This window comes from Lepus europaeus, chromosome 7, assembly GCF_033115175.1.
Source record: "Lepus europaeus isolate LE1 chromosome 7, mLepTim1.pri, whole genome shotgun sequence".
In the NCBI taxonomy this organism is placed as follows: Eukaryota; Metazoa; Chordata; class Mammalia; order Lagomorpha; family Leporidae; genus Lepus; species Lepus europaeus.
The window spans coordinates 17,825,130-17,852,080 of record NC_084833.1 but is presented as its reverse complement, the minus strand read 5'-3'; the positions used below and the strand labels follow the sequence as shown (position 1 = coordinate 17,852,080).

General features: G+C 63.2%; 2 protein-coding genes across 28 annotated transcripts in view; one reads left to right on the top strand and one right to left on the bottom strand.

Annotated features, from left to right (window-relative positions):
- MADD (MAP kinase activating death domain) overlaps positions 1 to 6,877 on the top strand; it is a 46,524-nt gene extending 39,647 nt beyond the window's left edge. For 11 of the 27 annotated variants that reach the window (XM_062196170.1, XM_062196168.1, XM_062196178.1 and 8 more), the window contains 4 exons: positions 1,013 to 1,177; positions 1,418 to 1,490; positions 1,604 to 1,710; positions 3,877 to 5,558. In XM_062196170.1, the coding sequence (XP_062052154.1) occupies positions 1,013 to 1,177; positions 1,418 to 1,490; positions 1,604 to 1,710; positions 3,877 to 4,212 (681 nt within the window). In that variant the 3' untranslated portion in view covers positions 4,213 to 5,558. The other 16 variants (XM_062196181.1, XM_062196180.1, XM_062196185.1 and 13 more) reach the window with 2 other exon arrangements.
- Positions 6,878 to 7,817: 940 nt separating this feature from the next.
- MYBPC3 (myosin binding protein C3) lies at positions 7,818 to 25,239 on the bottom strand. The gene is made up of 34 exons (XM_062196163.1): positions 25,177 to 25,239; positions 23,870 to 24,136; positions 23,208 to 23,315; positions 23,024 to 23,131; positions 22,788 to 22,936; positions 22,408 to 22,525; positions 21,959 to 22,007; positions 21,752 to 21,781; positions 21,521 to 21,574; positions 20,940 to 20,960; positions 20,549 to 20,712; positions 19,591 to 19,723; positions 17,423 to 17,425; positions 17,190 to 17,314; positions 16,992 to 17,097; positions 16,721 to 16,887; positions 16,239 to 16,404; positions 15,549 to 15,655; positions 15,410 to 15,439; positions 14,729 to 14,868; positions 14,415 to 14,495; positions 13,721 to 13,880; positions 13,140 to 13,244; positions 12,838 to 13,026; positions 11,939 to 12,073; positions 11,679 to 11,846; positions 9,945 to 10,033; positions 9,578 to 9,770; positions 9,329 to 9,468; positions 9,039 to 9,198; positions 8,818 to 8,954; positions 8,374 to 8,560; positions 8,217 to 8,253; positions 7,818 to 8,117 (listed from the first exon to the last, which is right to left on the bottom strand). The coding sequence occupies exons 1-33, from the start codon at positions 25,199 to 25,201 to the stop codon at positions 8,243 to 8,245; spliced, it is 3,825 nt and encodes a 1,274-aa protein (XP_062052147.1). The 5' UTR covers positions 25,202 to 25,239; the 3' UTR covers positions 7,818 to 8,117; positions 8,217 to 8,242.
- Between the last annotated feature and the right edge of the window lie 1,712 nt (positions 25,240 to 26,951).

Below are 26,951 nucleotides of genomic sequence, written 5' to 3'. Positions count from 1 at the left end.
AAAGAGCAATGGAGGATTGCCCAAGTGCTTGGGCCCCTGCTACCTATGTGAGAAACCTGAAGAAACTTCTGGCTCCTGGCTTCTGTCTGGCCCAGCCCCAGCCACTGTGGCCATCTAGGGAGTGCACCAGCAGATGGAAGATCGCCATCTCTCTGTCTCTCCCTCTCTAACTCTGACTTTCAAATAAATAGATAAATCTTTTTTTTAAAAAAAAAAAGGTAAAATAAAATAAAACAGGGAAGAATTAGGATTAGAAGATGCATTGGTTCAGTCTGCCATCATCCCCTGCCTTTGTCTTTCTGAAGCAGAAAGGGGCTGACTCCTAAGGTTGTGTGGGGGAAGCATGTGATACCCTGTGAACACTTGAAATCTGTAGGACGTGGGGCCGGCGCCGTGGCTCAACAGGCTAATCCTCCGCCTTGCGGCGCCGGCACACCGGGTTCTAGTCCCGGTCGGGGCACCGATCCTGTCCCGGTTGCCCCTCTTCCAGGCCAGCTCTCTGCTGTGGCCAGGGAGTGCAGTGGAGGATGGCCCAAGTGTTTGGGCTCTGCACCCCAGGGGAGACCAGGATAAGCACCTGGCTCCTGCCATCGGAACAGCGCGGTGCGCCGGCCGCAGCGCGCTACCGCGGCGGCCATTGGAGGGTGAACCAACGGTAAAAGGAAGACCTTTCTCTCTGTCTCTCTCTCACTGTCCACTCTGCCTGTCAAAAAAAAAAAAAAAGAAATCTGTAGGACGTGGGAGAGGTGGCAGAGAGGACAGACTGGAGGAGTAAGCCTCTGTGCACACAGGCTCCATCCAATGCCTTCATTTCTTTTAACAACCCTAGCAGACAGGATGGCCAGTCGTTCTGTCTTTGTGTCTCCACCGAGGGAGACTGTGAGTATAGGGCAGAAAACCTGACGGTGCAGTTGTCCGACTCCTGCCCTGTGGGAAGCAGTGGAGTGTGGCCAGGGATGGGCGAGGCTCTCCAGAGACCAGCGCCACCGAACTGCTCTGTGCACTTGCCCAGGTGTGTGATGACTGCGTGGTGCTGCGTAGTAACATCGGGACCGTCTATGAGCGCTGGTGGTATGAGAAACTCATCAACATGACCTACTGTCCCAAGACCAAGGTGTTGTGCTTGTGGCGTCGAAATGGCTCTGAGACCCAGCTCAACAAGTTCTACACTAAGAAGGTACCCAGGATCCCTGTTTGCGTTGGGGGTGGGGTAGCCATTGAAGGCCAACAACGAGCATCCCGCTGAGAAGTTAAAGTTCCAGAATCCATATCTGGGCTGCCCTTTGTGCCCCCATCTGTTGTGCGGGACACCTGAGGGTGTCTCTCAGACCTGGCCCTGGCCCAGCATTCCTCAGCTGGCAGAGGGCGGGAGCCCGGCAAGGCTTGTGTGACAGCAGCTGTCTCCCCTGTGCCGCAGTGCCGGGAGCTGTACTACTGCGTGAAGGACAGCATGGAGCGTGCTGCCGCCCGACAGCAGAGCATCAAGCCGGGTGAGAGGCGACACGGTGCTTTCCCTGGGCCTGAGTGTCAGAGGCCTGGTGAGGAGGTCGGGACTGGGGTTGCCCACCTCACCGGTTAGCTGATACCCACTCCCTCACCACAGGGCCTGAACTAGGTGGCGAGTTCCCTGTGCAGGACATGAAAACTGGTGAGGGTGGCTTGCTGCAGGTCACTCTGGAAGGGATCAATCTCAAGTTCATGCACAACCAGGTAGGTGGAGGTGGCAGCACAAGGCTGCCTGGCCCTGTTGTTCCATCTGAAATAGGGATCGCTGTCCAGGTCCCCAGTGCCTTCCCAGTGAGCATGAGCGAGGGCCGCTGGGAGAATGGGAGCAGCTGGACCCAAGAGAGAGCAGAGGGGAGGGCACAGTGACATTGGTGACCCCAGGAGCCTGTGGCGGGAGGCTGAGAGGGACAGTGAGGCTGGGGCCATGCTGCCCGGCCGCTGGACTGGCACAGTGTGAGTGGGAGCGTCTCACTCGGCCCTTCTGCGCAGCACCGCTGCCTCCCTTTATTCCCAGGGTGTGCTTTGCTTGGTGGTTGTGCTTTGAGAGTCTAGACTGGCTGAGCTCCTCCAGTAGTTCCGGTGTGCGAGGAGCGCATGCGTGCGTGTGTGCGTGCGAGCGACTCGTCTCTGTCCTCTCTGAAGTGTGTGTTTATTTGCCACTTCCTTCTCCCGCTGATTCTTCTTGTCCTCTCCCTTCCTTTGAGTGTCCCCGCTCTGTCCCCCGCTCCACAGGCCCTGTGCCTCTTCTTCCGGTGGGGGAGCACTTCAGGATCATCTTTCCCTTGTGGTGATGCCACCATAGGAGCTGACTTTGTTTTTCTCTTGGTCTTTTAATACAGTGTTACTTTTTCTCTCAGTGGACATTGCTTAAGCTAATTCCTTTCTGAGGCCAGCGCGTCATCCCAGGTCCGTTCACAGCTCTGACTTCACACAAGTGCCTTCCCTCCCATTCCCTGACATGCCAGTTCCTCTCCGTGAGGCCCCGGGCCCGCACCACAGTCCCTGAGCACAGGCAGCCGATCCTCAGCAGGGGGTGACGTGGGACTCTGGGGCTGGCTTCCTTGGCTTGCCGTGGGAGTTCTCCCTTGAGAATTCTGGCTGGGCAGCGTGGTGTAACAAGAAACAGCTGCCCTCGCTTCCCGGCAGCCCCTCACTGTTTCAGTCTGGGGCTTAGGAGGGCAGCAAACCCCTAGAGACCTTGGGGTGAGCCCGAAGAGTTTTGCCTAAGTGCTTTTCTAGGCCACAAAGGTGCCGGCACTTCTTGGGGCGTGGGTCTCTGGCCATGTTTTAGTGCTGTGGCCTCCCCTTCTGAGGATGAGATCTTGTTAAATGACACAGGGGCCCTGCCGAATTCCTTGTTCTGCCCTTGGGGCACCATGTTGTCAGACAGCGAGAAGTATGGGGGCGCCACTCAGTAGCTGAGGGCTTGGGCCCCAGCTAGAGAGCCCTTCTTGGGGGGAGTAAGCGCTGACTTCTCAGTCTGGTAATGAGACAGTGGCCTGTGGTCCTGTGTCTGCCACACAGCAGTCAGTTGGTGTGGGGGAACGCGCCAGACCCCCTCCTGCGGAGCTGGTACGGCGTGGAGCCACAGATGGGCCAAAGACAGAGTTGGAGCCAGGATGTGCTTCAATTTGAAGTCCAGTCGCACTATTCACGGACAGATACACTCGCTGACCTGCATGGTCCTCATCGCTCAGCTAGGGGTAGTGTTGCAGACTGTACCACCGAGGCTTAAGGGTTATAGAGCTCCCAGGGGGCGAGTGGCAGCTGTTAGTGTGATCGGCACATACTGCTGGGAGACCCGGATCCTGTTTCGAGGGAGATTCCAACACCTCCCAGCCCAAGAACAGCCCCGGGGAGCTTTGCGCCCGTGCCAGCCCCTCTGCGCCGGAGGAGGATGCATGGAAGGGTCGAGACTTGACGGGCTGAGGGGGAAACCGGGGCACTGTGTCCTATGAGCACTGCCCGGGCAGAGGGCACGGGCGGGCAGCCCAGGCCAGCAGAGGGGCCTTTGGGTTGGGCTTGACCGTTAAAACTAACGCCTTCATTTCTCTCCCATGCTTTCTCCTCCGGCCAGGAGCGGAAGGTACACGCCCTTTCTGCTGTCTTTGCTTCTTAGCGCTTTTGAGTTGTGTGTGTGTGTGAGTTCTGTCCTCCCTTGGGGAAGCAGGTTTTCTGTGTGGGAGCGGGGCTGTGTAGCCTGGAGAGTGGGCTCTGTGGGGCAGGCAGGGGTGGAGCCTCCGGGCCTCACGCCACCCTCCCTCCCTCTCTTGCAGGTTTTCATAGAGCTGAATCACATTAAAAAGTGCAATACAGTTCGAGGCGTCTTTGTCCTGGAGGAATTTGGTAATTACACTATTTTGCTCTTAGGTCTGGACTCCCATGGCAGTCACTCAAACCTCGGCGCTCCAGAGGCGGCACGAGGGGCAGGGAGAAGAAGCGCCTCTGCAGAGCGGTCAGGAGAGCAGGAGACAGGGAGGAAGGGGAGCCCGAGATGAGCAGGGAAGGAGAGGGCGAGGGCCGTCAGTGGCTGCAGAACAGCCAGTGGGAGACGCCCCGAAGAGGCTCTGGGAAGTAGCGCCACCTTCCCCGGCCTGGCCAGACGGGCCGGGCGTCAGCAAGACCTGGGCTGGAGCAGGCTGGCGATGCCCAAGCTCTGCTGTGTCTGCGTTGCCTGCTGCCGTCTCTCCAGCAGCCCAGCTCTGATCTCCGCCTGGCCTCTGTGCTAGAGGAGGGGCGGGGGCATCGCAGGCAGCGCGCCCGAGGGGCAGGGAAGCCCGGTGGGCCTCAGGGGCAGAAGGGCAGTTGGAGCGGGGAGCCGGGAGCCGGCCGTCCCCAGTCAGCGCTAAGGAGTGGTGTAGAGGGGTCTCACCCTGGGGCTTTGAGTTCCTGCTGTGTTTGTGCTTCATTCTTTTGTGCCCCTCATCGCTGCTATGAAAACCTTCGTTCTCCAGCAGGTAAAGTGACCGCGGCTCGGCTCGTGCTGCCTCTCCCCAGGCCCTGCCTTGGGCCCTACTTGGGTGGGCGGGCTCCCTTTCACCACACCAGCTGCTCACATGGCCACCTCGTCTCCTCCTCTCTCCCCACCCTCTTCCTTCCCGACTTCCCTCCACTCTCGCACTGGCTCCCGGAGCCCAGTCCTCTCCCCTCCTGCGCTCCCTTCTCTCTTCTGCCCGAGAGATGTTTGGGAGAATCTTCCAACTCGCTCGGCCTTTGACGAGGTTATGACATGCTAACCCCGAGTTCCCCGAATTCTACTCTCAGGGTCAGGAGAAGGCGTGGCCAACTCACCCCACTTTTTTTTCTGGCTCCCAGGGGGATGCCACACCCCTCTGCTCCCAGTCTCAAGGGACCATGATGACGATGGCTGAGCCCGGGCGCCCTGCTCCCTCCTCTGGCCAAGCAGAACCCCTGCATGGCTGGGGCAGGGGTGACTCGGTCTTGCATTCTGGGCTGTGGACATGTGTGTATCTGCCTGCCGCTCCCCGGGTGCTGTCCCCGCCTGTCTCTCCTGCTCGATGTGTCTGCTGCCGAGCCCTCTGACGCTCTCCCTCACACAGGCAGGCCTGGGCTTCTCCTGCCACTCAGGGAAGTTCACTTGCAGTCTCATGGGTTTAGTGTCGTGTTCCTTCCTCCTGCAGCCCTGGGACACTCTGGGTAGGGGCTGGGAACAAAGGGAACTTCGGGGCTGGTGACAGGCGTGAGTTCCCGGGCATTTGGGCAAGGTGAGGCACAGGCTGGAGACAACGCTCCTCTCCCAGCTCCCATCTGCCAGTCCCCAGGGCCCTGGACAGAGCGGTGGCCAGGCGGGGCCTTTCAGAACCACGGGCTCCAGAGGTCTAGCCCAGCTGTCTGGGGGCAGTGTCGTCTCCTCCGGCAGTGTCTGGACAGAAGTCTCGGGTGGCTGCAGGCCTGTCCAGCCTAAGCTGCCGGCAGCCACTGCGAGAGGCCGCAGAGGGAAGGGGACCCTGGTGCCAGGCACTGCCGCCTGAGGGAGCATGGCACTGTCGCTCTTAGTTTTGAACTTTCTGTTTTGTCTCTTGCCCGTCCGGTTTTAGTTCCTGAAATTAAAGAAGTGGTGAGCCACAAGTACAAGACACCAATGGTGAGTGTGCCACCCAGCCCAGACACGCCAGGGCTGCGCAGGGCTCCCTGGGGACCTCTGCGCAGGAGGGGGGTGGGCGTCTGTGGGCACCTCGTCCAGGTGCCTGCAACACAGCCGAGGCCGAACCAGTCTTCAGCCCTGGGAGCAGGCACATGTGCACTGATCCCCTCTCCCGCGCCTTGTGCTCCGTGTCAGGGCAGGAGTCGCCGGCTTGGCACACCCTCCACACGTGCAGGCACAGGAATCTCCGTGTGACTGACCTGTCTGGTTTTCTCTCCCTCTAGGCCCACGAGATCTGCTACTCTGTGTTGTGTCTCTTCTCGTACGTGGCTGCAGCTCGCAGCAGTGAGGAAGGTCTCAGAACCCCCCCGCGGCCTGTCTCCAGCTGATGGAGGGGGCGAAGCGGCCGCCCAGCCAGGGAACGCCCGTGTGTCTTGCTGTCCCCGCGTGTGCAGTGCTGCTGTGACGAGACGTGGGTGGTGTGTGTTCTGCGCAAGCCGAGTCTTAGTTGGGTCCCAGTTATACGTCTCTGAGTGTCTTTGAGCGTTTGTCACAGGGCTAAGATAGCCCCTGCCACCTCCCCCTCTACTCCCAGAAGGTGAGCCTACTGTCCCCGCAAGGCCCCAAGAGTGAGTGTGTGGGTGGGTGTGTGTTGGGCCAGTGCGAGCCCACCATTGCGTGTCCTTGAGATGTTTGTGTCGTGGTTTCTCGTCCTTGTCGTCGGCATCCTGACCCCCCAGTGCAGGAGCCCGCTCTCCGTCCTCTGTGACCCAGCACGACTGGGCACCTGGAGCAGGTCCGCTCTGCGGGCGGTGAGGGAGACTTGAGCCTGCCCTGCCAGGCCAGGGGTGGGCAGGGAAAGGAAGGGAAGAGTTTGGGGGCAGCTGGGAGTGAGCTGCGACCTCCCTGCCTCCTCTTGCCTCTCCCAAGTGGTGGCTCCTCCATGGCCCAGCGCTGTGGGGGCAGCACCTGCGGGACGGCCCTGGGACTTTCCTACAGGGCGCTCCCTTGCCTTCCACATGAGAGGATGGAGTGGTTGGGACTAGTAGTGACCCAGGGACCACTGCTACGCTGCCCAAGAACTAGGGCGGGATGGGGAGTGGCCGGGTCCCGTCCGCGCGCCTGTTCTTGCAGGCAGCGTCTCCTGGCACCGGGTGCCAGAAGGGAAAGATGGCCTGGGGAGCGGGGGAGGGGGCTGTAAATATCCCTGCTCTACGTTATTTATAGAAATGTACAGCTCTGTGATTATGAAATAAATGTCCTAACTCCCCCTGGCCGCCTGGCTACCCTGTGGTCAGCGAGATCTCTCAGCCCCGGCCTGGGGGAGGGGGGTGCTGAGCCTGGGCTTGGGTGGGAGGGGAGGGAGACGAGGTCCTCCCTGTCCAGGCTGTGGCACGCGCAGGCCCAGCTCCCAGCTGCCACTTCCGGGGCTCCCAGAGAGAGGCTGCAGCAGAGAGCTTTCCTTCCTCCGGGGCTGTGGTGCTGGGAACAGCCGAGCCGGGCAGCCCCCGCCTCTCTGTTCCCCTCACAGATAGGACCTGGGGATGGATGGTGCAGCCAGCCCCGCTGCAGGGCCTGAAGCTGGGCGCTGGGCTCTGGGCCAGGAGTGCCTTATGTTGAGCAGAACTCAAAGGAGCAGGCCGCATGGACTTCCTATGCCAGGGAAAGACCCGGCACCTCACCGGCAGGAAGCGGCTACTGTGAGGGCACCTCCAGGGCCTCTCAGCTTCCTCCTGAAAGTCGTGACCACATTTAGGCTCCCCGTGGGGGCAGTAAGAACAGAGTAGGGCCCTGGCCTTGGGCCTCATGCCACCCGTGTCTGGCCAGACAGGACTGCCCTCTGCTACCTGAAATCCGGGTGTGGGTGGGCGCTGGACTTGCTGGTCGCTGGGACTCCAGCAGCCTGATGCAGCCTGATACCCTGGCACCTGTGGACACAGCCCACCCCCACCTGCCAAGACCGTGGGCCACTAGCACAGGATCCTGGGAGTCCTGGGACCCGAGCAGAAGAGCAGGGGTACGTGGCTTGCTGCTGCCCGGCATCCCTCCACGCCAGCTCCTCTGCTTTCTCATCTGAAGCGGGGATGAGGTTTTGGTGCTAAATTCTCAGCTCAGAGTTCCTCTCTGGCCGCATTTAATCACCCGGGAAATAGCATCTGTGACAGTCAAGTGAATGTCCCCCTGCCCACGGCGCGGGAAAGGTGAGTTCTGTGACTGCACTCATCTTTTATTGAGAAGATGTGACAGCCAGAAGGGCCTGTCCCCAAGCAGCATCGTCTAAGCCCACCCACTTTTTGCCCCGAGGTTCCGAGAGCTTCCCATGGGAGCTCCCCAGTTCTGTTTTGTAGAGCCCACTCCTGGCTGCTGTGCTGCCCCCCCCCCCCCGCCCCCCAGCCCAGGATACACCTGTGTGCATGTGCACACACACACACACATCCAGGAGCAGGAGGATGGCTTCTCCAGCTTCTCCAGCCTTCCAGCAGGTAGGGCTGGCGTCCAGCTGTGCCTGTAATGGACTCCATCGTGAGTGACCTGAGGCCTGTACACACACACACACACATACCCCTAGACTAGTAGCCCAAGGCTCGCACCCTGGTGTCCATACCTGGCCATCCCTGGGAGCCAGCCTGGTCACTGAGGCACTGCAGGAGAGAAGGCACGCCATGTGTCTCCCAGCTCTCCAGAAGCCAGGGCCCACCCAGCCGTGACACAGGCAGCACCCTGCCACCCGCACGCCAGCCCTGGCCCAGCAGGCTCCTCACCTCGCACCTCGAGGCGGCACTCACACTGGGCCTCGCCCTGTAAGTTGGTGGCCCTGCACACGTAGATGCCTCCGTCGAAGGGGCAGGGCTTCCTGATCTCCAGGGTCAGCACCCCCTGCTTGCTGAACATGCGGAAGCGGGCATCTTGCCTCAGGTCCAGGCCATTCTTGAACCAGGAAATCTTGGGCTACAAGTGAGGTCAATGGAGGGAGGGAGACCATCGTAGGCTGAGGGGGGCTGGTGTGAAACCTGGGGGGAGACATTTCTGGGGGCACACATGTTGAGTCCCAAACTATGCCCCAAGCTGGGCGTGAACACGGCTAATGGTGAGTGCCAAGGCCCTGGGCAGGCAGAGGGCCCTTCAGACACCCAGAGGTGGGGGGAGACGGGGCCCGTGGGTCCTGCCCCTAGGGTCGGCCAGGACCAGGGCCCCAGGTTCCCTACCTTGGGGCTGCCCCTCACGGAGCAGCAGAGCATGGTGGTGTAGCCAGCGATAATTGTGCGGTTCGCCAAGGGGTGGGTGAAGCTTGGGGCCTCCGAGAAGTCCAGGGCCTTGTAGCTGGGTGGCTCATACGTGATGCCTGTTGGTGACAGATGGTGTCAGGAGGACCAAGCTAGGCCACAGTCCCTGCACCGGCTCCCTTGTGGGAGTGAGGATGAGGCACCTGGTCTGGGGATGAAGACGGGCTCCTTGGTGGTGGCGGCTGTGTCACTGGGACCCACCGCGTTATGGCTGAAGACTCGGAAGTAGTAGCCGTTGCCAATGATGAGCTCTGACACCACGCAGTGGGTGCGGCGGTAATGCTCCAAGACGGTGAACCACTCCTGGGGCACACGAGGCAAGGGGCACCTCTGGGGGCAGCGCTCCCTTGGCTGCTCCCGGAGCCTCCGTCCATACTGTGGAGGTCACCAGATCAGCAGAGGGAGTAGGGGTGGGGCAGCACCCCAGGCTCACCTGAGTCTTCTTGTCCGCTTTCTGCACTGTGTAACCCCAGATCTCTGTGTTGCCGTCGTCTTTGGGCGGCTTCCACTCCAGAGCCACGTTGAAACCCCAAGCTTCCACGACCCGGATATCCTGGGGGGGACTTGGCTTGTCTGCCGGAGGAGATGGGTCACCTCCCCTGCTTCTAGCCAGGACCTGGCCCGCGCCCTTCCCCAGGCAGCCCAGCTCAGTGAGCGCGCAGGGAGGCCCACAGGCACACACCCACAATCTGCAGGACCAGCGTGGCCACGTCCTCCATGTTCTCGATGCGCACTGCCACCTGGTAGGTGCCCGAGTGGTCACGGCGGGCGGCACGGATGAACAGAATGGTGTCCGTGGGGCTGTTGCGGATGTTCACCTCGCTGGCCAGGGGCTGCCCCTCCTTGGTCCAGGTCACCTGAGGTCGGGGCTTGCCCTGTGGGCAGGGACAGCTCAATCCTGAGCCTGCCTCCCACAGAGGAGCCCCAACCTCACGTGTGTGCCAGTGGTGGGGTGGGGTGGCTTCCTGAGAAACAGCCCCCTGCTGGCCATGCCCGCATGACCAAAATGGTGGTCTCCCCCTTGGGGACAGGGCAGGGGTCAGCCCTACCTGGAAGGGAATGAGGAGGTTCACGGGCTCCCCAACCTTCTTCTGGATGGTCTGGCGCAGGTGCCTGGGCAGCTGAAGCCGTGGTCGCTCTGTGGGTTTAGAGGGGACGGCTGAGCTGGTGCCCACTCCGGTCCCAGCCCTGAGGAACTCCACAGCTCCATCTCTTTAAAGATTGATTTATTCATTTGAAAGGGAGGCAGAGGGAGAGAGAGGTCTTTCATCTGCTGATTCTCTCTCCAAATGGCTGCAATGGCCAGGATAGGCCAGACCAAAGCCAGAAGCCAGGAGCTTCATCTGGGTCTAAGGGGCCCAAGGGTCCTCAAGGGATTAAACACTTGGACCATCTTCTACTGCCTTCCCAGGCGCATTAGCTGGGAGCTGGATCAGAAGTGGATGGGGCTGGGGGGGGGGGGGGGGGCTGGTGCTGTGGCACAGCAGGTTAATGCTCCAGCCTGCAGCACTGGCATCCCATGTGGGTGCCGCTTCATGTCCCAGCTGCTCTACTTCCTATCCAGCTCTCTGTTATGGCCCGGGAAAGCAGTAGAAGAAGGTCCAACTCCTTGGGCTCCTGCATCCATGTGGGAGACCTGGGAGAAGCTCCTGGCTCCTGGCTTTGGATTAGCAAAGCTCTGGCCATTGCTGTCATTTGGGGAGTGAGCCAGTGGAATGGAAGACCTCTTTCTCTGGCTCTCTCTCTGTAACTCAAATAAATAAAATATTTAAAAAAAAAAAAAAGTGGAGCAGGGGCCAGCGCTGTGGCATAGCGGGTTAAGCCATCGTCTGCAGTGCTGGCATCCCATATGGGTGCCAGTTCGAGTCCAAGCTGCTCCACTTCCAATCCAGCTCTCTGCTATGGCCTGGGAAGGCAGTAGAAGATGGCCCAAGTCCTTGGGCCCAGTACCCATGTGGGAGACCCGGAAGAGGCTCCAGGCTTTGGATCGATGCAGCTCCGGCCATTGCAGCCACTTGGGGAGTGAACCAGTGTATGGAAGACACCCCCCACCCCGGTAATTCTTCCAAATAAATAAACAAATCTTAAAAAAAAAAAAAAAAAAAAGAAGAAGTGGAGCAGCCAGGACTTGAACTGGCGCCTATACAGGATGCCGGCACTGCAGGTGGTGGCTTGACCTGCTACAGCCCCTCCAACCTCTGTTGAGACAGAGCCCAGAGAGTTGCAGCTAAGAAAAGAGCCACATGCTGGGCCCTGCCCCTCCTCTGGCCTCCCTGTAACCCACAGCAACCCAGACTCCCCAGTCCCAAGTGCCTTACCAAGCGCCTGCTTCCAAATGAGCCTTGCAAGAGGGAGGGATTAGAGAGGCCGAGCAATTCATTTGAGGTCACACAGCCAGAAAGCCATGGAGCAGACAGATCTAGGCTTCTAGACCCTACACCCCGTGCTGTTTCCTCCCCCTCCTTCCAGTTTTTAGGACCAGTCCTTACATGATGGAGTGGAACAGAAGGGGGTCCCAGACGGCCCAGTCTGACCCCCACTGGCCTCAGTGCTCAGTCCCCAGGACATGGACAGTACCTGCCCGTTGCGGCTGAGGGACTTGTCAGAGCCCGGAAATAATGGCCTAGACTTTCCCTGTTCTTCAACAGGGAGGCTGACACAAAAAAACCAAGCAAGCCCCCCGGCACTGTTGCCCTGAGCCTAGGATGTGGCTGAGACCCCAGCCCCGCCCCACCCCGCCCAGACTACTATGCGGGCCTCATAACGGCACACGGGGCACTCACGCAGTATCTCCTGCACCGTCACAGGCTCCTTGGTGGTGACGGGGGCTCCAGGCCCTGCCACATTGTATGCACGCACACGGAAGAGCAGCCGGGCCCCCGTGGGCAGGTCCTTCACCAGCATGTTCGTACGCTCCGTCAGCCCCTGCAGGGCGGCCACCCACTCCGAGCCTGGGCACGGGGACAGGGCGGGGTCAGTACGGACGGCCCAGCTCTGCTGCCCGCCCTCTGCCGGCTGGCGGGGGCCCAGGGCCGGCACTCACAGCCCTCCCAGCAGTACTCCACACTGTAGCCGTCCAGGCCGCCTGCTCCCACGCGCTCCGGTGGCCGCCACCGCAGGGAGACCGTGGTGTCAGAGACGTCCTCCACAGCCAGGTGCGTAGGTTCGCTGGGGGGGCCTGGGAGGGAGGGGTCCCTGTGAGTGAGCCTGCACCAGCTGGGACAGCCGGAGACCCCTGACCCAGAAGATGCCCCTGCCTGCCCGGCTCAGAGGGCATCCCCAAGCCACAGTTACAGGAACTGAATGGAACGGAGGCCAGAGCACAGCTACCCCTGAGAACAAGGAAACGCTACGTAACTAGGTGAGGGGACCAGGAACAGAGCAAACCGGAAGGCACTGGCCCACGGGAGCCTGCCCCCGCCACAGCCGGCCTCTTGGAGGGCAGGTGTTCTGAGGGCACCCCCACAGCCTCGGCCTTGGCCTTCTCCCCCGAGACACCATTGTCTGATGAAGAAACAGAGCCTTGAGGGAGACAGAGGACCCCCTGGGGGCCGTGGAGCTGGCTCCACAAACCACACCTCCCGTGGCTTCTCCATCCAGGGTTCTTCCCACAGACCCCTCCAACAAACCCCGAGTTGAAGGGGGTGGAAACCAGGGAACAGCTAACGTTCAGTGAGCATACACTATATGCCAGGCGCCAGCCTGCCTTATCTAAACTGCACTAGCCCCATTTCACAGAATTGGAGAGTGAGGCTGGAAAACCCAACACGGGGTCTGGCTGGGTCTCAGCTGGTCACTTCACTTTCCCAAGACTCAGTTTCCTCATCTGTAAAACGGGGTGGCTTATCCCCCACTGAGCCTTAGCAGCGACTCCCACGCACAGGGCAGCTGCCGACATCGCTGGGGCCCCACGGCTGGGAGGGGATGCCCAGGCCGGCTCACCGATGGGCATGAAGGGCTGAGAGGCAGGGCTGGGCCTGGACATGCCCACGGCGTTCACCGCGTAGACGCGCATCTCGTAGGCCACGCCCTCGATCATGCGCCGCGCCTCGTGGCTCAGCCCCGGCAGCAGGTCGAAGTTCAGCCGCATCCACCGGTAGCTTTTCTTCTTCTTGCGCTCCAGTATGTAGCCTGGCAGGTGGAGGGTGGAGGCGGGAGTTCTGATCTGGCCTCGGCAGCCCCAGTGGCTGCCCTCACCCCCAGCCCTGCCGCCCCGCCGTGGTCCCCAGCGTCCTGGCGCTCACCCAGGACCGGCTGCCCGCCGTCGTAGGCCGGCGGCTCCCACTGCACCGTGCAGGAGTCCTCGCCCACGTTGCTGATGTTGGGGGCGGCAGGGGCGTCTGGCACGTCTGGAGGGCAGAGACAGGACCCCGTCGGCCCTGCCCAGCTTCGGGTCTGGGACAACCTGCTGGTCCCTCCAGCAATGCCCTGGCCAAGAGCCAAGGCACCCTTCCTAGAGTGTACTGCTGGGCGTGTCACTGGCCTGGGATCTGCCCATTGGCCACCCACTCCCTCTTGGCCCTTTCACAGCTCCGTGGCTTGTTGCACGGTCGAATCCCCAGACTCCCACAGGCACAAGAGACTGCTCTGAGCTCAGCACTCTGCCCGGCCCTCGGAGCCGGCTCAGGTGCAGCCGACTCCTAGGGAATCAGCGAGGTGCGTCTGCCTCTGTCTCCCCATGGGAACAGGGTTCCGAGCAGCCAGAGACACCTCCCCGCTCATGGCCGTGGCCGCTGCCGCCTCCGAGGGTGTGCCTCGGGCCCTCTGTCGAGTGGCCCTGGCGCTGCCCCTGTGCTTTCTCTGGCCTGGACCCAGGCGGCCTCACCGATGACCTTGACTGTGAGGTTGACCTGGTCCTCGCCCACAGGGTTCTTCACGGTCACGATGTAGACGCCCTCATCTTCCTTCTCAGCCCCCTCGACCGTGAAGACGCTGCGGTCCTTGGAGGTCTCCACTCGCACCCGGCCTTCGGTCTCACACAGCAGCTGCGGGGTATAGGGAGTTGGGTCCGAGCCCAGATGGCTTCGAGATGGGAGGGGAGCCCAGCACAGGGGCCATGGTGGCAGAGGTGGGGTGGGGGAAAGGGAAGGACACAGCCGGAGGGGACCTGCACCATGCAAGCACCAAGTTCAAAAGCCTTTCATGAACTGTGGGCCCCAGGGCAAGGGGCTCAGGCTCTGCCTTCGCAGAGGGTCCCAGCCAGGTCACCAAACCTGTCCAGGCCTCGCATCCCCTCCTCCACAGCTGTTGTGAGGATCCCACTAGCCCCCAGGTAGGCAGGCCTGCAGAAGAACCAGACTGGAGGAGCGGACCCGGGTGAGCGGGCTCTGCTTAGAGAAGAGCCGGGGACCCCACTCCTCGCTAGGAAGAAGCCCAAAGTCAAGGCTAGCTCGGGGGGCGGGGATCCAAGGAGTGGCCCCATCACCAGGGGTAGAGGGGTCTTTCCACAGTGGGCCCTGCCTGGGCAGGTGCACCCACCGTGGAGAGAGAGCGATGAGGGACAAACACGCTTGGCTCACCTTCTTGTCAAACACCCACTCGTCACTGTCACCTGCATCCTCTGGGGCGTCGGGGGCCGGCCCGGCGGGGGCCTTCTTCCCCTGGGAACAGAGCACGCGGGAAGGAGGGGGAGAGGGGCTGACTCAGCCTGGAGGGGCCCCTCTGTCTCCTCCCACCTTCTCGGCAGCTGCCCACCGTGACCAGCCCCCAACAGGCAGCCAGGTGTGGGACATGAGCATGTGCCGCGGGGTGGAGTGTGGAGCGGATCCAAACACTCATCTGGTCCCATGTGCCCATTTCACAGTCAGAGAAACTGAGGAGGGAGCCACGGTACCTGTGTGATTGTTTTCTGCCAGATGACAGTAGGAGCAGGGTCCCCAGAGATAGGGACATCCAGGCGTAGCTTGTTCCCAGCGACAACCACGATGGTGTCTGGTGTGCGGCCCGGGCAGTCCAGGTGGATCTTGGGAGGTTCTGGGGGGCCGAGTAGCAGGGATCAGAGAAGAGAGGGGCCAAGCCCATGGAAGAAGGGGGAGCTGGGAGGAGCACAGGTCTCCGGGGCAGCAGCCACTGCTTGTTGGTCTTTCACCAACCCACTCAAACTCTAGAACATTCCATCACCGGAAGCCCTGGGTTAAACCAAGTTAAGCTTCTTGACCGTGGCCTTCTCAGAACCCCTAACCCATGAGGTTCAGTGCTCCCTGCGTCAACACGAGCTTCCCAAACCATTCACCACGGAACCCTCCGCAAGTGGAGCACAGTGTTGAGTGGGCCCAGTTTGGGACGGTACCTCCCAACGAAACAAAGGTCCAATGGTAAAAGCTCACGCCAGGGGCCCATCTGGCATCTCTAAGCGTCGGCTTCATCCACACCCCCATTTTAGAGATGGAGAAAGTGAGACTCAGAGAGATTCTAAGTGGTCCAGGGTCGTGAGTGGCAGGGCCAGGATGGGGGTGGGGTGGGGTGCAGGGAGGTGGGCAGGAGCCCAGGCAGCACACAGGGACCCCAGACTCACCCTGCCTGGGCACAAAATCAATCTTGACCTCTGCAAGAGAAAGAGTAGCAGGTGGTTCAGCGGCGGCAAAGGTGTGGGGGGGTGCTCCAGGCCCTGCCTTCCCCATCCCCACCCCTCCCCCCCGCCAGCACCAGCTCACCCATGAAGTGGAGCTTGGCAGACAGGTTACAGGCAAAGCCCTCGGGCACAAAGCTGTAGTCGGCTTCGTCCGCGGGCGTGACGTCGTCGATGGTCAGTTTGTGGACCCTGCAATGCATCAGCGGCTCAGGGGACCACACTGGACCGTGCACCCCCAGCCTCGCTGGATGCCCCACCTGGGGGCTCCAGGGCGCCTTGGCCTTGTCCGAGCTCTTGGGTGTGTGTGCTGGTTTTGTGTGCTTTCTCTATTTCTGAATTATCCAGCTGCCTGGCATGTGTCCCGAGGTAGGCAGTGTGGACGTGATTTCTACACCAAAATGTCTCCTTGGCTGGGTCCTTGAAGACCGGGCAGGCTTGGGTCTCACTAATCCCGGTGAACCTGGGCCCGGCACGGCTGGGCGCAGATGCTCTGGGGGTGAGCAAAAGGGCGGGGAGCTGGCGAGGGCGTTGGCCAGAGCTGGCCTCCTCCGTGGCCTCCTGCGCCGCTGGGGTCCCGAGCTGGGGAGGGGCGGGGCCGCGGACCCTGTCTGCCTCCCTGATGCTTCTCTGTCTCTGTCCCTCTCTCTCCACCCTCATCCCCACCACTTGATTGCTCTTGTCTCTCCCTCTCAGTCCCCACCTCCGTGTCTCGGTCTCGGAGCCTCTGTCCCGTTCCCGACGACGGCGTCTGTGGCCCCGCCGGCACACTCACCGCCCGATGTGGGACACCTTGATGCGGCCGTCTGGCACCAGCTCCTTTCCGTTCTTGAGCCAGACGCCTCGCACGTTCTCGTCCGAGACCTCGCACTTGAACACGGCCTGGTCCTTGGCGCCCACGGCCAGGTCCGCGATGCTCTGGTACACCTCCAGCTTCTTCTCTGGGGGCGGAGTGGAGGTGAGGGGTGGGGGTGGGGGTGAGGACGCGCGGGCACGTGGGCACCGGTTTGGGCACGTCTGGGCACGTGTGGTGGGCTTGGGAAAACATGCATGAGTATGCGTGTAACACACGTGTGTACCCGTGATGGCACAGTGCACACTGGGAAATCCAAATGTTCCAGGGATGACACAGACCAGGCCCGTGCAGCCCTCCAGACACCCCCTGGGGGTGGCTACTCCAGCACAGATGAGAAAGGTGAGGCCCAAGGTGTGAAACCGACCTGCCCACGGCCTCACAGGCCTGGACTCTGGACTCACCCTGCACGATGAGCTCCGCCAGTGCCTGGCCCCCGCTGGTGCGCAGCGCGTAGTGCCCCGCGTCCTCCAGCGTGGCCTCATTGATGATCAGGTGGTGCCTGCGCCCATCTTTCTTGAACCGGTATTTGAAGGTCTCCTCCCGGGTCAGCTCCACCCCGTCCTTCAGCCTGGCCGGTTCATGAGGGTAGGGGAGACGGCAGGGCTGTGGCCTCCACTGCACAGCTGGGCCTGGCCCCCCGCCTGGCCCCATGCCTGTGCCCCTGCCACTCACCACTTGACCTGGGCCCCCTCCTCCGACACTTCGCACTCAAACTCCACCCGCTGGCCCACCATCACCTGTTGGTCCTCCAGGGGCCGCGTGATCAGCACAGGAGGCTCTGTCCCAGTAGTGGGAGCGAGAGTGAGGGCCAGGCCCTCTGTGGCCACCTCCTCCCCTCCCCGGAACCCCGTCCCGGGGCCCCAGGCTCACCTTTGACAAAGAGTTCAGTGCTGCACTTCTCGCCGCCCACCACACACTGGTAGGCGGCATCGTCCGCCAGGGAGCACTGGCTGATGGTCAGGGTGCGCTTGGCGCCCACTGACTCGAAGATATACCTGGGTGGGGGTGGGGGCAGGAAGAAGCAGCAGAGCCATGGGTGCATCCCCCGGGCTCAGGTACCCCACTGCAACCCCCCGACCCAGGCTGTCCAGGAGGGGACCTACTTGCTGTGGGGTGGAAGAGGCCGTTGGAGCATTCCGGATGGGAGCGGGGGGGGGGGGGGGGGGAGGCAGAGTCAGGAAAACCGGAAACACAGCCGGAGAGAAAAGGGGACAGAGACAGAGGCCGGCCCTCCCCACGGCCCCCAGCCCCGGGACCCGGGGCCACCCTCACACGCCTGCCGCCCTGCCCACGGCCCCCACCCTCTGGACCTGGGGCCACCCTCACGCACCAGCCGCCCTCCCCACGGCCCCCACCCTCTGGATTTGGGGCCACCCTCACACACCTGCCACCCTCCCCACGGCCCCCAGCCCGGGACCCGGGGCCACCCTCACACGCCTGCCGCCCTGCCCACGGTCCCCAACCCCTGGACCTGGGGCCACCCTCACACACCTGACGCCTTCCCCACAGCCCCCAGCCCCAGGACCCAGGGCCACCCTCACACACCTGCCGCCCTCCCCACGGCCCCCAGCCCCTGGACCCGGGGCCACTCTCACACACCTGACGCCTTCCCCACAGCCCCCACCCTCTGGACCTGGGGCCACCCTCACACACCTGCCGCCCTCCCCACGGCCCCCACCCCCCGGACCTGGGGCCACCCTCACACACCTGCCACCCTCCCCACGGCCCCCACCCCCGGGACCCGGGGCCACTCTCACGCACCTGCCGCCCTCCCCACGGCCCCCACCCTCTGGACCTGGGGCCACCCTCACACACCTGCCGCCCTCCCCACGGCCCCCACCCCCCGGACCTGGGGCCACCCTCACACACCTGCCACCCTCCCCACGGCCCCCACCCCCGGGACCCGGGGCCACTCTCACGCACCTGCCGCCCTCCCCACGGCCCCCACCCTCTGGACCTGGGGCCACCCTCACACACCTGCCACCCTCCCCACGGCCCCCACCCCCTGGACCTGGGGCCACCCTCACACACCTGCCGCCCTCCCCACGGCCCCCAGCCCCAGGACCCGGGGCCACCCTCACGCACCTGCCGCCCTCCCCACGGCCCCCACCCTCTGGACCCGGGGCCACCCTCACACACCTGCCACCCTCCCCACGGCCCCCACCCCCTGGACCCGGGGCCACCCTCACACACCTGCCGCCCTCCCCACGGCCCCCAGCCCCAGGACCCGGGGCCACCCTCACGCACCTGCCGCCCTCCCCACGGCCCCCACCCTCTGGACCCGGGGCCACCCTCACACACCTGCCACCCTCCCCACGGCCCCCACCCCCTGGACCCGGGGCCACCCTCACACACCTGCCGCCCTCCCCACGGCCCCCAGCCCCAGGACCCGGGGCCACTCTCACGCACCTGCCGCCCTCCCCACGGCCCCCACCCTCTGGACCTGGGGCCACCCTCACACACCTGCCACCCTCCCCACGGCCCCCACCCCCTGGACCTGGGGCCACCCTCACACACCAGCCACCCTCCCCACGGCCCCCACCCTCTGGATTTGGGGCCACCCTCACACACCTGCCACCCTCCCCACGGCCCCCAGCCCGGGACCCAGGGCCACCTTCACACACCTGCCACCCTCCCCACGGTCCCCAACCCCTGGACCTGGGGCCACCCTCACGCACCTGCCGCCCTCCCCACGGCCCCCACCCCCAGGACCTGGGGCCACTCTCACACACCTGACGCCTTCCCCACAGCCCCCACCCTCTGGACCTGGGGCCACCCTCACACACCTGCCACCCTCCCCACGGCCCCCAGCCCGGGACCCGGGGCCACCTTCACACACCTGCTGCCCTCCCCACGGCCCCCACCCCCTGGACCTGGGGCCACCCTCACACACCTGCCACCCTCCCCACAGCCCCCACCCCCTGGACCCGGGGCCACCCTCACACACCTGCCGCCCTCCCCACGGCCCCCACCCCCGGGACCCGGGGCCACCCTCACGCACCTGCTGCCCTCCCCACAGCCCCCAGCCCCAGGACCCAGGGCCACCCTCACGCACCTGCTGTCCTCCCTACAGCCCCCACCCCCTGGACCTGGGGCCACCCTCACACACCTGCCGCCTTCCCCATGGCCCCCAGCCCCAGGACCCAGGGCCACCCTCACGCACCTGCCACCCTCCCTACAGCCCCCACCCCCTGGACCTGGGGCCACCCTCACACACCTGCCGCCCTCCCCACGGCCCCCACCCCCAGGACCTGGGGCCACCCTCACACACCTGCCACTCATCTGGATCTCCTGCCCGTTCTTCAGCCATTTGACCTCGGCATCAGGGTCGGCCAGCTCCACGGTCAGCCGGATCTTGTGGCCCTTGCTCACCTGGTAGGCTGGCTCCAGCTTCTTCTGGAAGGCTAAGCACCACGCTTCAGCCCTGGGCTCCTCCCTGCCCACACCCGCTCCCCTGCAGCCTAGCCATGGTGCTGTGGCCAGGCCTGGGTCCTCCACACAGCCCTATGGGCCTTGCTGCCTCCGCCTCACCCTGTTGGGTCTCCTCTGTGATTCTGTGTCTTCATCTCTGTCACCTCCTTGTCTATCTGTCTGTCCATCTGTCTGTCTGTCTCTCTGCTCTCAGCAGGGTTAGGTGCTTCCTGGGAGTGAGATAAGTGTCCCTCCCCTCCCTCTTTGCTCTGTTTTGACAACAACCCCATTTTTGCTCTCTGCTCCCCGCTCTGGCTCTTCACTCCTGCAGTCTCACTCCCCTCGTGCCTTGAGGCCCTCATGACAGTCCCCATGCCACAGGGGACAGGCTCAAACAGGCACTGTGACTGCCAAGGCCACCAGCCCTGCAGCCGCCAGGGAGCGGGAGCGAGGTGCAGGGTAGAGAGGGAGCCCCACGCCCTCAAGCACTCTGGCCTCGCCAGGAGCCAGCTTCAGGGGGCAGCGACCCAGCGCCTGGGTGTGCCACACGGGGCCAGTTCCTTCACAAAGCTCTCCCTGCCTCAGTTTCCTCATCTGTAGAATGGAAGTGACAATCATTCTGGCCTCATAATGCTGTCATGAGGACGACATGCTTGGCTCAGCAAGGAGCTATTATTGCTACGAGGGCTCCTACGACCAGCGGGCACCTGCTGTGCGCCAGGCAACGAACAAGCAGGCAAGGCCACTGCTGTCCCCGGCTCCCAGCTGCTGGATGGGGCAGGTCTAGCCTCCGGCCCGGGTAGGGCAGAGGGGCTAACCTGTGCTCTTCCTCTCGTCCTGCCTCATGCCCTTGAGGCGGCGCAGCATGCCCCGCAGGTCGGTGACGCCGTGCTGAAAGGCGATGCGCTCGTACTCGGAGGGCGGCGCCTGCCGCAGGATCTCCCACACGTCCTCCTCCGCGGGCGCCTCCAGCTTCGAGTCCCTGCTGCCCGCAGTCCGAGTGGAGGGCTCAGGGGGCCGGGCTGCTCAGGGCTTCCCCGGGGGCCCAAGACCAGGCAGCTGTCCCTGCCCCTACCTCCTGTCCCCTCCCTTCTAGTGGATTCTGGACCAGGTCTAGAGGCCAGGGGGGCTTAGGAGGGGCCGGGGCTGGGGCGGGGTTTCTGGCTGAAGTGGGGGTGGCCAGGGCACTGGGCAGTGCTGGGCACTCACCGCGGGGTCCGGAGACTGCTGCTCCAGGTGGGGCAGAAAAGACAGAGGGTACAGCAGAGGTCAGGGCTCCCTCCCTGGGGGCGTGGCCCCCATGGCCTGGGCCTCCACCTCCTCCCACTTCCCCGCCCTCCTCCGCACCTGCCCCTCACACCCCAGGCGACTCCTGTGTGGGTGTGCCCCCTCCCCAGTCTGAGCCTCTGGCAGGGATGCGCCTTAGACCCCACAAGCGTCAGCTCTGACCATCCCCGCCCTGCTGCCCCCAAGCCCCCAAGCCCAGGTCTTACTCTCTGCGTGGCAGCAGCGGCAGGCAACCGCAGCAGAGGGCGACGGCAGCGGGAGGGAGAGGACAGACAGAGAACACGGGTCAGCCCAGCTGGGCTCGGTGGGCAGCACCTGCAGCCCTGGGGCCTCCCCCATGTCCTCTGGGTCCAGCATGGAGAGAGGGAGCTGCTGCGGACCCCGCTGGGGGTGGGCGTGGGGGCCGTGCGTGACCGATGGCAGTGTGGGGCCCTCCCAACTCTCGCGCACCCTTCTGGTCCATCCCGGGAGGACCTGCCCGGGTGTTGTGGCCAGGGTCTCACCTCTTCTTCAGCAGCGAGCTAAAGTCCAGGATGCCAGCATCCTCGTGGCCGTCACTGTGCAGAGGGGACAGCAGTGAGGCTGCGGGGGAGGGGACTGGCAGCAGCTTGGGGACAGGACAGGTGGGGGGGGAGGGGGAGGGGAGGAAAGGACACCGGGCAGTCCCAGCTCTGGCCCATCTCAGAACCCCCAGGGTCTGTGACCAGGACAGGGGAGGGGCAGGGGAAGGCTACCTGGTTCGCCGACCACCTGCAGCCAGGCTCCTGTGGGGTTGAATTCAGAATCCTCACTGGCCCAGCGGGGCTGGCTCCCCCCACCCCCACAGACCAACCCTGCCCGCCCCCCTTCCCCACCACATTGCCTGGGCTCTGCCTCCTGTGTGCCCCTGGCCCTGACCCCAACTGGCCCGAGACCCCAGCACTGCTCTGCCCTCAACTCACGTGCGACGGAAAGCAGAACGGAGGTCCAGGTCTCCCTGGCCAATGGCCTCTGGGTTCAAAGAGAGAAGGGAGGGGGCTTCAGAGCAGCCCGGGGAGAGCCGCAGTGGGCTCTGGGAGTGTCTGTAGGCCCACCCATCTGCCCCGGACCTGCCTTCCAGGGCTGCCGGAAACAGGAGCAGCTTATGGTCCCCACTCCATTGTGGGAGTGGGGGGTGGGCTCCCTCTCATCTCCAGCTCCCCCTCGCCCGTCTCTGTGCTACATCTGGCCTCTGCCCAGAGCCCCCAGCCCAGCCCTGGGGGCCTCTGTGGATTTCTCTGTGGGAGCAGCAGTGGGGCGCCTGGTGAGCACCCATGTCCCCCCACCCCTAGTGTTGGGAAGTGGAGACAGGCTCAGTGAACTGGGACCCACAGGGAGCCTGGGCCCAGGACAGACACCACGACCCCCTCACCGTGTACGGTGAGGTTGAAGTTGCAGCTGTCAAATTTGTCCTTGGTGGACACCTCGCAGCGGTAGCCACCGGCAAAGGCCACCTGGGCGTCGGTGATGTGCAGCTCAAATAAGTAGACCTGTGGGGATGAGGCGTCAGCGGACACGGGGCCCTAACAGAGTCTGGGAGTGGTCAATGCTCCACCCGCCTCGTGTCTGTCTCAAGGCCCGTGACTGCCATCTGCTGGTGCATGATTGTGATCGCACCCTAGTGTGTGATGGCATCTATTGAAGTTGAAGCACTTTGTGCAGTGCACAGCCTGTACACCTGAGCGGATTGGCCCTGCCTACAGCACCGCAGGCCCCTGTGTGCCCCAGACCCCCACGCCTTGCAGGCCCCACCTTGCTGGTCCGGTCGTAGCTGTCGTGCAGCTGCAGGTGTTGGCCCACCTTGCTGCTCAGGTCCACCCACTTGCCCTTGAACCACTTGACCACGGGTGGCTTCAGGAGGCTGGCCCCGGCCACGCGGGCCGAGAAGGTGATGCTGCCACCTGCAGGAGAGGGGCAGAAAGCTGGGCTCGAGGGTGCCCTGCCGCCTGCCTCCCCACCCCACCCTCTGCACAGCAACCCACACTCACCCACGGTCACTTCGCCGTCCTGTGGCCGCATCACAAAGAGGCCGATGGGGTCATCAGGGGCCCCAGGGCACCCAGGGGCAGGGCTGGCGGCAGCTGCTGAGTTTGACCCTATGAGCAAAGGCCTTTGAGACCCACCCAGGGTCACCCCCGTACCCACCAGTCCTGACCTGCCCAGCCCTCTCACCTTCAAGACTTGGGGCACTGCTTTCCAGCTCGGGTGCTGGAGCCACGGCTACTCCAGGGGCTCCAGAGGCCTCAGCAGGTGCAGGGGCTGGCACAGGCTCTGCCTTCTCTGGAGGAGACCAGGTGGGAGGTCATGGCAGAGCTTCCAATCCAAGACCCTCCCCTCCGCCCTCTCTCTCCCAAGCATGACTCCTGAGCACGCCTCTTGTTTGATGAGGATGTCCGGAGTCCGGGGCCCCTGAGCCATGGCTGATGCTGAGCAGGGACCCGGCCTGCACTGCTCCCTCTCAGCCTCCCCTCCTGGCTTTGCATCCCTGCTCTGCTCTCCACGGCTCTGCGGTTCAGCCCTGCTCACTTCCCCCAGGCGGCCCTGGGCTCCCTCCTCACCCCCACCCTGAGGGCTCCCTTGGGAGAACAGCTGGCCCATCTCATGGCCATCTGTGTGTGGGGCTGCCCTGGGAGGCCTTGTCCATCTCTGAACTCCCCCCAGCTGCCCAGCGGCCGGCTCAAGCAGGGAGGTCTTGCTGTAGAGCCAGGGAGGGGTCTCTGGGCAAGGCCATGTGACAGCGCCTCCTGTACCTTGGGGGGCCGGGGAGGCAGCGGCGGGACTGCCCCTGCCCCAAGAACTGCAAACCCCCAAAATCGGGCTGACCCGAGTCTTACCTGCCTCTATGACCTTGAGGTCAAACTTGACCTTGGAGGAGCCAGCGATGACCGCATAGGAGCCTTGGTCAGCAGGGCGTGCGTCCCGCACCGTCAGCGTGTGACGTGTGCCCTCGGCCACCAGGCCATACTTGTCACCGGCAGTGAGGTCACTGCCTCCCCGCTGCCAGCGCACCTTCAGCCCGGCCCGCTCGGTCTCAGCTTCGAACACGGCGGCGCTGCCTGCGGCCACCTCTGCAGAGCGCGGCTTCTTGCTGAAGGCTGAGGCTGCAGAGCCAAATGGAGGCTGCAGAGGGCCCCTGGCGGCTCGTGCCCCTGCCCCTGTCCTATTAAGTCCTTCCACACAGCACCTCTGGCTTCTCCAGCAGCTCCGGGATGTAGGTGGGTGCCCTTATTACGCCCATTTCCCAGATGAGGACACTGAGGCTCAGACAGGTTGAGTGGTTTATCCAGGATCTCGCAGCCAGTAGGCAGGGGAGCCAAGGCTGTGGTCCTAACCTCCGCCAGACTTTGCTAGGTGTGTTCCCTAAATACTCCGCTCTCCCCGCCTGGGGACACGGCTGCTCAGCCCAGCCCCCATCCCCATCCCCCCACTGTCTGGGGCCCTTGACAAAGGGCAGGTGCTCTGCTTACGTGGAATGTGGCTAAATTTGTCCTCCAAGGGACAACTGAGATAAAGCGGGCCTGGGAGGTGGCTGGGGGTGGGGGGCTGGGGGCCTGCCCAGAACAGCCTTGGTTAGGGCCGGGCTCAGACCCTAGCCGCTGCTCTGTGGTCTCTCTGCCCTTGGCCCGGCCTCAGGAGCTGCTTGTATGTTTTCTCCTTGGGAAGAGGGACTGCATCACTTGCAGCGTGGGCCGGGCCTGGCGTGGGGGCCACACGGGTGCAGGCTCACGAGGCGGATTGGCTATCAGCTGGCAGAGCCCAGCCCAGCCCTCCGGTGTGGATGGGGAGACAGGCACAAGGCGGGTGGGGCTGGCCCAAGGGCATGCACTGAGCCTGGCTCACGTCTGGGCTGAGCTTGGTCCCCCTGTGCCCTGGAACCGGGGTGTGGGCTGGCTGCCCCCTGCCTGGGCTCTCGCCTCACTCTGGGGTCCTGATCCTGGATTCACTTTCTCTGTCTTCAGAGGAATTGAGCATAGAAATGGAGACTCAGAATGGGACCTGGGGGGACCCCTACCATGCCCTGGAGCTCCGAGACCTCATCCTCATTACCCCCTCAAGAACTCCCTCCCAGCCCTGCCCCCTGATTGCAGTCACCCCCTGCCCCCAGCCCCCCACTCAGACCCAGCTGCAGGCCGGGAGCTACCTGGTTTCTTCCCCGGCTCCGGCATCGTGAGAGAAGTCACACCAGGCACCACGCAGGCACGGGCCACCCAGAGACGGACTGAGTGGGGTCCTGGCCTCCCCACTATATATGGGGGCCTCCCCCTCCCTGGCTCTGCTTATCTGCCTCCTGCCCAGGCCCTGCTAAATATAGACAAATTCCAGAGAGCTGAGGTCTGCTCGGGGAGAAGGTAGGGCCACATTGTCCCTGGCTGGCTCCTGTCCCTTCCCCTCCCCTGACACACCACCAAGGCTCCTGCCCCTCCAAGTCCGGTGACCTTCAGGGTACCCCAAGCCCTGTCTGCATCGTTTTTTGTTAATATTTATTTATGTGGAAGAAAGGGAGGGGGAGGGAGGGAAGGAGGGAGAGAGAGCGATCGAGGTCTTCCATCCGCTGGTTCACTCCCCAAATGGCCACAACAGCTGGGGCTGGGCCAGGCTGCAGCCAGGAGTCAGGAACTCCATCAGGGTCTCTCACATAGGTGCAGGGGCCCAAGCACTCGGGTAACTTCCACGGCCCTCCCAGATGCATTAGCCGGGGGCTGGATCGGAAGTGGGAGGCTGACACTGAAAGTGGCCACAATGCCAGCCCCCGTCCGCACCTCCCTCTGGCTGCCAAGTGTGCCTGGTCCATGGCCCTGAGGATCATGGGTCAGAAGCATCCTTGCCAGGCATGGGTTGTGCCACAGACCCCAAGTTCGGAACTGCCTTCTCCTCAACCTTGAAGCACGTCGGTGGCTGCCGTGCCCACTGCCCGGGACCGCTACTGTAGCGGGCTTATGTCTGACAGCGCTCAGACAGGCATGTGGCTCAGCCACTAAGTCGCTGCTTGCGATGCCCGCGTCCCACGTTAGAGTGCTGGGCTGCAGTCCTTACTCGGCTTTTGAGTCTGGCTTCCTGCTAATGCACACCCCGGGAGGTAGCAGGGGATGCTCAAGTGCTGAGCTGGGCCCCTGCCACCCAGGTGGGAGACCCAGATGGAGCTCCTGGCTCCTGGCTCCAGCCTGGCCCAGCCTGGCTGTTGAAGACATTTAGGGAGCAACCAGCGGATGGAATCAATCTCTCTTTCTCTTTGCCTTTCAAATAAAATGAAATGTTTAGGGCAGTGTGTGCCTGTCTCAGTGTGTGCTGTTATGAGTTGCACACCAAGGGCTGGGGGAGCCTACCCGTGAGGGTGTGGGGTGGCTTCTAAATACACCCCAAAATGGAGGATGGAGAAGCAGAGCCCATGGTTGCCAGAGTCACAAAGATTGATGCCAGACTATTCTGGACCCCCTAGTCGCCACCCCCCACCCCCACCCCCCCGTTCATCTGTGACAGTTGCTCCCTGCAGCTCGACCTCCACCCTTTATCACATCGGGGCCGTCTGTTGCTACAGAAAGAAGCAAACGGGGCCGGCGCTGTGGCGTAGCGGGTAAAGCCTCGGCCTGCAGCGCCGGCATCCCAGATGGGCGCCACTTCATGTCCCAGCTGCTCCTCTTCCAGTCCAGCTCTCTGCTATGGCCTGGGAAAGCAGCGGGGGATGGCCCAAGTGCTTGGGGCCTTGCAGCCATGTGGGAGATCCCGATGGAGTTCCTGGCTCCTGGTTTTGGATCGGCCCAGCTCCAGCTGTTATGACCACTGGGGGAGTGAACCAGCAGATGGAAGACCTCTCTCTCTCTCTCTCTCTGCCTCTGCCTGTGCCTATGCCTCTCTCGAACTCCGACTTTCAAATAAATAAACAAATATTTTTAAAAATAAAGAAAAGAGGGGCTGGCT